The following is a 13,149-nucleotide window of genomic DNA, read 5'->3' as shown; positions in this document are numbered from 1 at the left end:
CAAAATTATTTATGTATATGCTGTCCTATCTAAAAAAAAAATTTCAACATATTGTTATCTTAATAGCACTAAATATTAATGTTCTAATATTCTAAGTCCTTATCGCCTCCACCTTAAATTTAAAATGTTGCGTCTTACCGAGCCTCAACAAGTCCACTGCCGGTTCTGTGCTTTTCTTGGGGCTGGATCTGCACTCCAACTGCTTACACACAAAAAAAACAAAAAAACAAAAAAAAAACAAATTAATACAATTTATTTTTATAAATAAACTTTCATTGAATGATAAATTGGAACATCATCATGTGCCTAATATGTCAAACAATGGTTACATACATGCTATAAGAATGACACTGTTGGTAAGATGGTTTCTACTCTGTGTATTAATGTATATAAGGTATATTTTGATGTTTGAACTACTAAAATAGGCAATTATAGTCACATTTTAAGGAGGTCTCAATCATTTGCATATTTTCAATATTTCTGAATGGCTTGGATCCATAAATACATCGCTCCTAGAAAATAAATTATATTTTAGTTATCTAAAATCACAATCTTTCTAGAAACAATCAATGTTTCAACAATTGTGGACATCACTCTTTCAAATTTATTTTTTCTTTTTAAGGGAATGATTTATTTATGATTTAACTTAACTGGTGCAGTTTTTCAAAAACAAAATAATCTTTCTTGTACTCTCATCCTGTTTTTGAATTAAAAATGTTTAATGTTGACAGAAAATTTAAAAACATCACTTGATAACTATGTGTTATTGGTAGATTGGAAGATTAATATCTGAACAACTACAATGTCTGAAAAATGCCAACACTGAAGAAAATAAAAATTCTGTAAACAAGCAATGCTAAGCCTGGTGGGGGCACATGTAGGGCCTGGTGGCCCGCCAGGCTTATGATACAAACCCTGTGGAAATAAAGCTGTGGTTTATGACCAAAACTGCTTTGAATACCAAAAACAAGTTTTTTACACAACACTTTACACTAAACGTTACTTTTATCTTCTGTGTGCATTAATAAATGCTTCACAACAAGACAATCTGCAAAAGAGAGTTAAGTTAGAACAACAAAAAAGTAAAAAAGACGGTGAAGAATGGAGACACAGCAGAGTGTAGAGGGGTTAACACATGGTCCATGAGGGATCTACAACGTTGGTGACAAACCCAATTTCCCTCCGAACAAAAAGATCGATGGACCACATTAACTTCAACGTTGTTTCCATCCAAGGCAATGAAAACAATTACCGTGTCCATGCCTAATCAAGGATGCTGGGGCTGTGGGTTGATGTGTGTTGGCGCTGCAGCAAAGCTTCGACAACAGCAGCGTGATCTGCAGCAGGAAGGTCATAAGTGTTCGGCAATAAATTTTTGTTTTGTGCTGCGGTCACAGAAATGGATAAAGCAATGCAGAAAACGTTACATCTGCAGAACGAAAAGGAGGAAGAGCTTCAGCTGAGGAAGGAGAAGAATACACTTTAATTTAAAGTTCATGTAGATTGAAAAGTTTCAAGGTTACTTTGTGTAATTATTCATTGAATAGGAAAGCTTCAGCCATCTTTGTTGAATTGCAAAATATGTGACTGTTGGAAGTGAATCCTTAGCCTTGACCAATGACTAATTGTAGATAATCTGAATAGGATCTATATTCAGAATTATCCTCTATGAAAAGCTGAATAAATCTGGCAATACTGTAGGCTAGGGGGAAAAAAACAGACTCCTTCACGGCTGTCAATTTGATTTACAGTTTACATCAATTGACATCAGGCTGTCTTTCGGTGCTACAACCCACACAGACGCTACGAGAGGGAGAAAATTCATTAGAGAAAATCCTGAATGACATTTTGATGAACAGCTCAAACTGTCCAATATTGTTCAAAAAAGATGCTGACAGATGTAAGGCAATATTTAAAGTCAGAGAAAAACTAACATGTTTCTGGTGTCTGTAATATTTAAAAGAGCAAGTAGCATTTAGGTGTTTTTAATTATAACAACTTTGGCACGTTGTTGGAATGAAGCACCGTTTGTAAATAAAGAAAATATAAATGATTTTAAAAATAAAAGATTTGCTGAATGAGTATGAAAAATTAAAAAAATAAAGAAACAAAACAATACAATTGGAAATAAAATGGAAAGTTAAATGGTTGAAAACGATCAATATTTTATATCATTCCTTTTTCTTTTGTAGATGTGATATTTGCAACAATAATCACTTTATGACACCATTTATTTATATATTTGTTTGTTGATCCATACATTTTCTCTTTGGATTGCGTCTGCTTTAAATATTAGATTTTGTTCTTAATTTGCTTCACGTTTCCATTTCACAACAATTGAATGAGAACCATTAGCTACTGCACAGGGCTAATATTTTATAGCATTAGCATTAGCTAGCATAGGGTACAGTAATGTCAATTTTACAGATTGAGCTCCAATGGTGTTTTTTTGTTGTAGTTGTTGTTTTCTTTTGGAGTTTTCTGGCATCAGGATCCCCTTCACACAATATAAAGTTTTAATGACCTTCTCATGTTTTTATTAGCTTAGTTAGTTATAAGCCTTATGTCTGAAAATTGTTGGCTTTGCTTGCATGAAAAAATGGCGCAGCTTTAAAGAGAAAAGGAGAGATTGCGTCAAGTCTTGAGCTGTTCTTCATTTTTAGAGCTCAAATGTAAATATTCACTTTTTTTACACAACTCCCACATTTTAAGAACTAGATTTGTGGAAATCAATTGTCACAATATAATGAATTTAGTGTATTTCAGGTATTCTCTCTTTCCCAGCTTCAGTTTGCTCGACCTGTTGCTTCGCTGTGCAGAATTCATAAAAGCTTAATGTCAAACCTCTGTCAGCATGTTCTCTGTGCTGTTTTGCTGATGAGATGTCAGCCAGTTTTGTTCACCTGATAAATTTTGCATGCAAAAGCTAAATGCCAAATTCACAACCTTCTTTTCAATCTCACCTAACTCTTTTCATAAAAGCATCACTTCTTGCCTTTGTGTTCATCAGATGAGGCAGCTGCCTCCTTGATTATTTTTGTGACATTGGTTTCTCATTATTAATGTTAAATGACAGCAAAACTACAAAAATAACCAATTAAAACTCTGTGAAAGGCTACTTTAACAAATTACATAGATGCTATAAGAATGTATGTAATTTGGTAAGATGGTTTCCACTCTGTGTATTAATGTATATAAGGTATATTTTGATGTTTGAACTACTAAAATAGGCAATTATAGTCACATTTTAAGGAGGTCTCAATCATTTGCAGATTTCAGATATTCATAGATGGCTGTAGTCTCTTAACCCCAATAGTTTGTAAATGTGTCTTTACAAATGGATATTTGATCGTAGTGGACTACGATCCAATAGTTTGTAAAGAAACATTCACTGTTAAAAGACACATTTAGCAACGATAACTCTCAGTAGTCATTTTCTGCCTGACTTTACTAGCCTTTCACTGCAATGTGGAGAAATTTCGGTCTGCATTTCTTTCCAGTTTTGCCTCAGTCCAGGTTATATACAAATAAATTTAAAAAAAAGAAACATTAAACTTTTTTGTAGCAACAAGTTGTTTTTTTGTTGTTTTTTTTAATGTTGGAAAAACCACTTGTTTCAAAATCTACCAATTACTCAATGATAATGTTTGGGCATGACCCCATTAACTAGCAACCTCAGACCTTGTTACCTACGTTTGTGGTACTAATTTGGAAATATTTGCTCTTATTTATGACTTTAAATGTGACTTTTTATTACTTGCTGTATAGATTATGGACTGCAATCTGACATCAATTAAGGCTGAGACAGCTGTTAAAGTTTTTAACAATTATTGAGAAAAATCTGCAATAAATTTCCAATTACATATCAGCACAAAAAAGTGCAGGGATTTATTGATTTTGTGTGAATTTCTATGATCATCCTTCAGAAACTCGGGGTTTCTGAAGAATGAGCGTATTGATGTAATTTGGCAGTGAACGGATAAAAACCTAATTGATTTGACTGATTAAAAAAAAATATTTAAGCACACTTAATGTTTAGTCTAGAATCTAGAGGGCCTAATAAAAGCTGTGGTGGACCAGATTTGGCCCGCGGGCCTTCTATTTGACACAGGTGCTCTAGAATATTACGTCATACAGATTATTTCATCGTCCGTCTCACGACGGAAAACAAGGTCACATTCTTAGAGATTGGTATGATAATTATTTTTGCATTTTGTTTGGTTTTTCTAGCAACATGGTTCTGTGCATTATGAAACTTTGCTGTTCCTTCTAAACCAGCCACATACTTGAAATGTTTTTACTGTCGTGTCATAAACTGAGGCTGAAATTGAGCCCACGGGTATTTGCAGTGTCTCAGAGTCTGACACTGAGCTGAATTTGCTGGGACATTCACTCCTTCAAGGATTGGCAGCTGTCCTAAACGTTCCCCACTTGTCATTAATGTAGAATGATGAACTTTAAATTGTTCGGAAATGGGCTTTTAACACTTCCCATATTGATTGGTAGGCAGAGTTGCTTGTCCAGGGTCATTGTTGATGTCGTTCCACCTCAGTATTGTGTTTGCAGACATATCAATGCTCCTGATTTACAGAGGCGGTCACCATGTCAATGATTAGTTAATCAAATGCATTCGAGTAGATTGATTAGAAACACCTGGTTGATATTCTCCCTCCTAGATTGTATTGAAAGAGGAGATTCAAGCCTGTTTCTCCTCTCTGTTACTAGGAAGAGGGAAATCTGTGGGTAAGAAAGAGTGAACACAATCAGCCTAAGATAAAAGTGCATAAATGTAGATGGGCGGAAGGGAAATACAGAAACCAAGATTGAAAAAGATGGCGGAGGAAAAAAAGACAGGAGGCGAGAACAGGCAGCTGACCGAAAGCAGGAGATGGAAGTGAAGAGAAGTGTGCTGAAATTGCGTTACCAATGCACATTGCTGGATTTATTCACACGTGTGTGTGTGTGTGTGTGTGCGTGCGTGCGTGCGTGCGTGTGTGTGTGTCTGCTACACCCCAGCTAGCTGCACTGGTGCTGTTCTCCATCACTCAACAAGATCTGTCACTCAGCTGGTGAGACACACAGACACATCTGCACAATCTAAAAGCTTTTGTCACACAGGGTGATTTTTACACGTGAACAATTCTTTGTCCCTTTTCATCCATGTGACACACATTGTGCCCTGAGTGAACTGCCACCACACCGCCACACGCAGTTAAAGAAGATATTCATGCATATCAATAGTGCGTTTCACACAATGTACTGGATAATACATTGAAAAAGATAAATAAATGGGAATGTCTGGTAATTAATTCAATACTTTGTAGAGTTGTCCCAATATTAATGGTTCAAACTAAGAAAATTACTCAATATCGTAGTAACATTTCTTGAAAATTCTTTCTAGTTAAGAGCAAAACATGACATTTTAACCTGTTTGATTAAGGCAAGACTAGTAAATAGGGGATAATATAGCTCTCATTTATAAAATATACTGTAAAATTTCAATTGTCAGGACTAAACAGGAGGAGGGAGGAATATGTAATTCTACCAAAATGCTGCCGCTGGTCCAAGCAAACACACTCACAAACCTGACCTGTGGAGAAATTATTGGCTTCCTTAAACCAGCAAAAATTATTTAATCACATTTTAGCAATTTATCTTAGCCATATCTCTTATCAGCCAACATGTAACACCAACGACACATTTTTACGAGCCAGTTTTGCGGACCGTGACTCTGCGATACTTTTGTGCTATCTGAAAAATTCCAACGGTTTCTGAAAGAGGAGACGTTGCGCTTTCCAACCAGTATCAGGTTATTACGATAATTTCACTCTCGCATTGCAGGGAGCATGTTTTACTTCACTTTAATCTGATGAAACACTCTCTTAGTAGACTGTACGTTCTAAATAACTGCTCCTGTTATGGAAAAATGGGCAAAAATATTTACTCACAGGCCATTTTAAAGAACTTTGTATAATTAAAATCAGCAAAAATATTCATGAGGAGATTTAAAACCAAGATTAAACACAAAATTATTCTTGGACAATGAGGTTTTAGTCTGCTCAGTTCTGCGTATGAGCTGTTTTAGGGACTCTTGTCACTTCAAATTGATATAAGATGCTGCTGATGAACTCAGCATTTACACTTGCACATGAAAAGGGCTGCAAACTGGTACTCAGTTATACAACCGTACGTCTTTGAAAAGCAGAAGTGGAATCTCCTGCACGAGCCTCAAGAATGCAGCAAGTGGTTTCTAGATGGTAAAACCAACAACAAAACAGTCGTCTTTTCCAGCAGCCATTGTACCATTGCACAGCGGTAAACTCAGCTGACCAAACATGCTAGCGTTCCGCTTGGGTTGCTAGGCAACGGGGCAGGGTTCAGCTGGGGTTGCTCGGCAACGGCGCAGCAGCCGTCCAATGGGATTTAACAACAGAGGGAAATTTGAAATGGCTTACTTTCTACCAAAATATTAACAGGGTGCATTTGATATTATTTTATTTACGTTTGTTCCTTCACCTTCCTGATAAAACACTTTAAATTCCTTCACAAATAAACGTGCATTTCCTTTTAAAGACAGAAAACATTGTCCAGTAATTCTTGCCAACACAAACTGGTACCTGAACACATGCAGAGGCTTGAAAGGCAAGCATCCACAGGGACACAAACACCTTAAACACACACACTTGGGTGATTGTGGAAGGTCACGCTGCGGTCTGACGCCTGAAGCGTGACGGCGGTGTTCAGGGAAAGAGTAGCTAATCAAATAAAACCCGTCAACAAACACAAAAACTCACACACACTCCAATTTAAAGCAGGTGTTTTTAGAGGTGAATCTTATTTGTCACTAAGCAGGAGAGCATTCTGAGCGTTACGAATCTTATTTAGGCTGCGGTTGTGAGAGTGACAGCCAGCCTCAGGTTCAGGATTAGCTGGTTAAATTTAATGCCCACCTGTGTCGGAGCAGAAAATCCAAGAATATTTTCAAATTCAAGGAACACACACAGCTGGATTTTTCTTCTTTTTCCCCCTTCTACTCTTTCAGCTGGACACTTTCCCCCTGCAGTTTTTAACAGAAGAAATCAAAGCTGTATGAGCATTTGTGCATCCGTGACGTGTTCTGGGCAACTCTGCAATCACAAACACGCAGTCTAAGCTGATTTGAGCCGTGAAGGAGCAGGACTGATGCTCACATTGTTACCACAAAGCTCAAAATAACCATTTCTTTGGATAAAGTAATTGGATTTATGGTTCTTTATGAATGCTTTTCTGGTTTCACTGAGCCACTGACTTTAACAGCCATCATAAATACAAATCTCGAGCGTCTATTCAGAAAGAAAGAAGTTGGCAGCACTTCAAGAGACGATTCAGTCTCTGGATGAGTTAAATGAGAGGAAAAAATGTAAAATCAGCAGAAAACTTTAATTTATTTTATTTAGTTTAGTAAACAAAGGCTCAGATAGATGAAAAAGGCCCTCAGACTGTTTTCTTCAATTAGAAATTACCAAGTTTGGACCTTATTAGCTTGTTTGGCTTTTAGCTTGACGTAAGTTTTAGTAACTACAGGTTGTCAAAAAACTCACTGTAGGTGGACCAATAGAGTTCAAACTTCTGAGTAAAACTCAAACTAATTATGAGTAGAAAAGTGGAATAAAAACAGCCACAGCATGACTCGGTCACATAGAACTTGCCAGTTATTTTTAGCTACATTCTTGAACCCAATTGAAAAGGGAAAACTGTAGGAGTTGAACAGTTGAGTTAGAATTATGTGTCTGGAATTAGGTTGAAAATGCAGCACAAAAAAAGAGCGGTGCTCAAACTCAGCAGAAGTAATGCGCTCTGTGCAGGTGTTTGTGCATATCTGAGTTAAATTTGGGTCACTGTGTGTATTCATCCTCACCTCCATCTTTGGTGTATGTGTGTTTTCTGGCGAAACTGCAAACCGGACTCTTTCCTCCACTAGAGCAAATCCGCCTTATGCACCAGCTTCTTTATTGCTGCACTATTGATCCCTTGACTGCACATTCGCGGTGCATGAAGAGTGTGTGGATGCGTGTGTGTGTGGGAGAAGGTGTGCCACTCTGTAAGTTACACAGCGCTGCTTCTTTGGCTGTCCTTCACACCTTCCGCTCAAACCAACTCCAATGGACCATGGACATTTTTTTTACCCTCAGTAATTCCTCGTCCTGCTTTTTGAGTGTGTTCTTCAGTCACACCCAGTCTCATGAGTCTGAACATACACAGCAGGCTTACAGTAGCTTCGGGTTTCACATTATAGAACAGAATAGAATATAATTCAACTTTATTGTCATTGCACTGTCACATGCACAAAGCAACGAAACGTAGTTTGCATCTATCCAGAAGTGCTATTCAGAATATAAATAGCTATAAACAAGTGTACAAAGACATAAACAGAGAATAATATTGATGTGCTATAAATAAAAATGTTTTGTACAAATATAAATATAAATACAAATATGAAAGCTAGGTTGGTTTTATTTAATTTTGACTTTTTATTTATCAATTTCAGTTAGTTTTAGGGTATATTTGGTAGTTTAAATTAATTATTATTAGTTAAATATTGAGTAATTTTAGTTTAGTTTTTATTAAATAAAGCTCAAGAAAAAATAAGCTGCCACTGCACTGAATCCCATTGAAAACCAAATATTGATTTCTGAACTCTTCCTGAATTAAAATATTAGTGCTGGTGTTTCTAAATGAATATGAATTTGTTTTCTTTACATTATATGAGGTCTGGAAGCACTGCATCTTTCTCATTATTTTGACCATTTCTCATTTTCTGCAAATAAATATAAAATTTTTGCTTGGGACTTCAGACACATGTCAGTAGTTCATAGAATAAAAGTTAATTTTACTGACATAAACCTGTAAAGAGCCCCTATATCTTGCTCAAAAGCTCCTTTTAAGTTAGTTTGTCTTATATTAAGTATACAATGATATTTGCACTAGAAACTAGATCAAAAATGTTCGGTAAGACTTTGTGTTTTTGCAGTGTTCAGCTTCCATTAAGAACCACCACGAGTGACACCATCGTCCATGCAGGAAAACAGCCGCTTGTTGTTTTTGATGATTTATTCATGAGTTAGTAGACAAAGACAACATGCAGCAGCCGTCTTACTTGGTGACAGTAATTCAGTGTTTGCCACAGACGAACAGAGAGTTAGGAGAAGGGAAGCGGAGGGGGACAGCGGTGGGGACAAATGAAGGAGATATGGAGATGAATGAAGGTGAGGAGAGAATAAAAACAACTGGAGTGATAATAAGAGTCTCCCCCTGAAAATCAAGGAGTGTTTTTGTAAAACTACAAGGGGGGAATACTCAGCATCTCAGTAGAAATTTCCCATTGTTGTCAAGGTTATTTCACTGGATTAAGTAACTCTGAAATCAAATCTGACTGAAATAAAGCAGCCTGACTTTCTGGTTCTCGATGAATCCATAGGCTACTTTTCTAAAGCGTTCCAACTGGTTGGAAAAAGTTATAAATGGGTGCTCTGGTGCAAGTTTTGTTCTGAGCTTTTTGACAACATTTCATGTGGAGCTGATGTGAAACTCTCCTCCAGAAGGGAAAAGCTGCTTGCCAACAATAACTAGTTTCAGCTTAAATGTAAATGTTTGGTCAGCTGCCTAAATCTTAAATGTATACCTGATATATAAGAGGAAAAGGGATCCGGTGCTTTGCTACCGATTAACAATAACTAAATAATTAGATAACAAGGTCAGCAAAAAGTTTTAATTGAGGGAAAAAAAACAGTGAGGGAGAGGGGAGTAATTGATAATAACATGTAGATCTGCTGAATAATAAGGTGTGTTTTGGTTCAAATAATAAATACATTTTATTAAAAAAAAAAAGGCGACCTAATCACCAATTCTGACAAATCATCAGTAGAGCAGGTGTTTAAATTAGCTAATTCAGCTAATAGAAGTGGTAGCTAATATATCACATATTAGCTAATAGCAGCAATAGCTAATCTATCACAACAATCACTTATCAGTAATCACAAAATAAACATAAAGCCTAAAAACATAAAACTGTAATGGACTGAATGTTCTGTTCATTGTGTGGAAAATGATTAAGTGTTTTTTTTTTATGTTGAATCCTGAAACAGTTTAGCAGTTTTTCAGCACCAACATACTAATACCTATATTTCCAGGTTTCACTTTGAGTCTTTTATATTGCGATTCAGAGGGTGCGTGATCATGCGATGCCATTAAAAGATTAATTTATTGTGGAGCTCTTGACATATTTTAGACATATATTAGATCTGAGGCCGTTTCTACATCCTGGTTACCATCAAACTGTTTCTACAGGTTGACGTCTGGGCCGGAGGATCCTTGAGCAACTCCTCATGTTTTCATTTTTTTATGTTCTGTGCAGCGTTGGGAACTCCAAACAAGCAAGGAAGGTTAACAGCTTATTGATCGAGTGAACCCAATACTTTGCCATTAATGTACCTTTTTGTTCATTGCGGGCTAAATAAAAGCAGGTTTTAACTTTGAAAGAAGGGACATTAGAGGAGAATATTGGTCATTTTATCATGGTTTTCCACATTTAATCTCATTCAGTGTGAAAAATATAGACCTCTACAAGTCCAATTATTCCTTGTAATTAAGAATAAGATCACCTGAAAGCCAGACGCAGGTGAATAAATCGTAGGTTTCTTTTGTACCCAATCTTTTTGAAGCCTTGAGTGCAAACATCCTCCAAGATGCCAGCTTCCAATCAGTGCTGCAGTTTAATTATTGCCTGCAGGCACTGGATTTGAAGTAAGGAGAAAGACACAAAGGTGAGCTCTGGCAGTCCCAATCTAGCTGGATAAAAATAGTTCGCAGAAGAGCAGAGAGAGAGAAGAAAGACAACCACTTGATATTCTACTTTCAGAGCCTACTTGTATTACCAGTATCTGTGTGGATTTTCTTACTCTAGGTTTGAATGAAGAGCGTATTTCGCATCTGCTGCACATCTAATAAAAGAAGACTGAGTTGAAAAATCAGTGATATTGGTTATTTTATTTATTAGTATAAATAACACATTTCTATTTATACATCTACATACATTTATACAAGTATATAAATATATTTATCCATCTGCACGCTACTCAGTTCCTAATATGAAGGAGTTCAGTTGAAAAGATACTTGAGAGACTGGTGGAGGTCAAAGATCAAGAACCTATACTGTTGAGTAAAGAAGAAAAATGCCACGTGAATTACTAAAAGGAGGAAAATAACTCATTTCAGCTTCAGTAAAGGGAATCTGAACCAGAAGGTTTTTGCTTCTGACTGCGTGTCAATGGAGGTTAGTCTTATTGAATGGTGATAGTTTATTGTGGGTGTGGGAACTAAATCTGTTTAAACTGGCACTTCAGTCACAATATTGCAATTAAAATACTTTGTTAAAGACAAAAATTTGTCTCTTTTTAAGAAATTGCAGCAGATGAAAAGTTATAGCTTTCAAACCACAATCCAGTAGATTTGGTTTGATTTGGGGGGTAAAAATCTCAACATTTGTTACATTTTCAAATAAAACAAACCCTTTGAAAAACCTGTTCCTTAACTCACCTGTGCTGGTGCTGTACCAAGAACCACTGAAGGAAACGACAAAAACCTCTGAAGAAGACATTGAGCACAACTTCCTTATTTGTGAAATGTAAACGTGGCTTTGGGACTTTTTTTTTGTTTTTTTTCTGTTGGCAAACGATCACCAGACATTTCTGCCGTTACCACAAGACTGTTGAGTTTGTTTTGGTTGTATTTACCCAGAATGCCCTGTGCTGTCACCTGCATCCTGCTTTTGGAGCGGTCTCCGGGCTGCTTGGCATTCACATATAAATCCAAACTGCACCAGAGTTCACGTCAACTGAACTGAGATCAATTTTTAGGCAGAGTTTGCTGTTTTTGAAAAAACAACTTTAGTTAAAAACAACAATGCTAGTTGTAAAGTCAAATTTTAGTGCTTGGTGTTGTTATAAAAGCTCAAAGATGTCTACATATGTTTGATTCAAGATGAATATTAATGCCACGCCTAAACTCAGCCAAGAAATGAACAAACTGAATTATGTGCTGCCTGATGTGAAGCTTGTAGAGATAATACAGAGCAGAAAAACTCTTCATAAGCTGCTCGATGTAACAGATAACATCGCACATGCTCTTCAAAAGGGCTGGGCAGTTCTGGTCCTCAGGGTCCAATATTGTGTCGATTTTAGTTGTCTGCCTGCTTGAGCACATCTGATTTAAATGAACGGCTCATTGGCATGCTGCTGCAGAACTCAGTGGAGTGCAGAGCAGCTAATTCAACCATCTTAATCGGGGGTCTAAAGCAGAAACACGTTAAAAACATGAAGGCTTCAATGAAGGCTTCGAGGAATACATTTCCCCACTGAAAACTTCAATTAAAGTTTTCATATGCTGCAGTAAAAACAAGTTGGTGCAAACAAAGGCTTCCTGTTGTTTCTTTAAAAGAACAACAGGTTTTGCAAATAAGAAAAATTAACTATTTTTACATTTTTATACTTCCACTTGGGTTTCTACTGCTTTTAAAAACAACACAGTTGAAAAAAAGTAAACATTTTTTGTCGATAGGTTAATCTTTTTTGGTGTCTGAAAAATGAGCCATTTCAAAAACCTCCCAATTACTGAGTCGCAATCGATGGGCACTTTACCGTCATCAAGCAACCCAAGCTGAGCTACAGCATGTTCAGTCAGCTGGTTTTACTGCTGCAGGCGCCATACAATGGCTGCTGGAAAAGAGAAAAGTGTTTTGTTGCCGACTTATCAACTAGAAACAGATTCTTGTTGGTTGTGCTTCTGCTTTTCAAAAATATAAATTTGTATAATCATTGGATTTAAAGTGACAAATCAGCTCACTCTGAAAATAGTTCAAATTAGGCAGAACAGACCACAATAAAATCTCATTACGTGAGAATAATTTTGGGCAAAAAAACATTTCTGCATAGCCTGTAGGCTAAACTGTTTAAGGAAGCATAATAGGACATGTTTAATGTTTACCTTTGGCTTTGGTATTAACTGAACAATCATATTTCTCATATTTAGCTTAGCAGCACTGAGCCAGTAACAAATTGTATTATATTCTGTAACACTGAACTCCATAAAATCCTCTGTTAAGAAAAATACATT

General features: G+C 36.5%; 1 protein-coding gene across 4 annotated transcripts in view; it reads right to left on the bottom strand.

The window, feature by feature from the left end:
• The window catches only part of smap1 (small ArfGAP 1), a 66,057-nt gene that overhangs the window by 23,450 nt on the left and 29,458 nt on the right, over positions 1 to 13,149 (bottom strand). For 2 of the 4 annotated variants that reach the window (XM_055029476.1, XM_055029478.1), the window contains exon 7: positions 139 to 202. In XM_055029476.1, the coding sequence (XP_054885451.1) occupies positions 139 to 202 (64 nt within the window). The remainder of the gene's footprint in view (positions 1 to 138; positions 203 to 13,149) is intronic. The other 2 variants (XM_055029477.1, XM_055029479.1) reach the window with 1 other exon arrangement.

The sequence above is a fragment of the Poeciliopsis prolifica genome, unplaced genomic scaffold (assembly GCF_027474105.1).
Source record: "Poeciliopsis prolifica strain line A6 unplaced genomic scaffold, Auburn_PproV2 SCAFFOLD005, whole genome shotgun sequence".
Classification (NCBI taxonomy): domain Eukaryota; kingdom Metazoa; phylum Chordata; class Actinopteri; order Cyprinodontiformes; family Poeciliidae; genus Poeciliopsis; species Poeciliopsis prolifica.
This window is presented reverse-complemented; position numbering and strand designations above follow the sequence as displayed.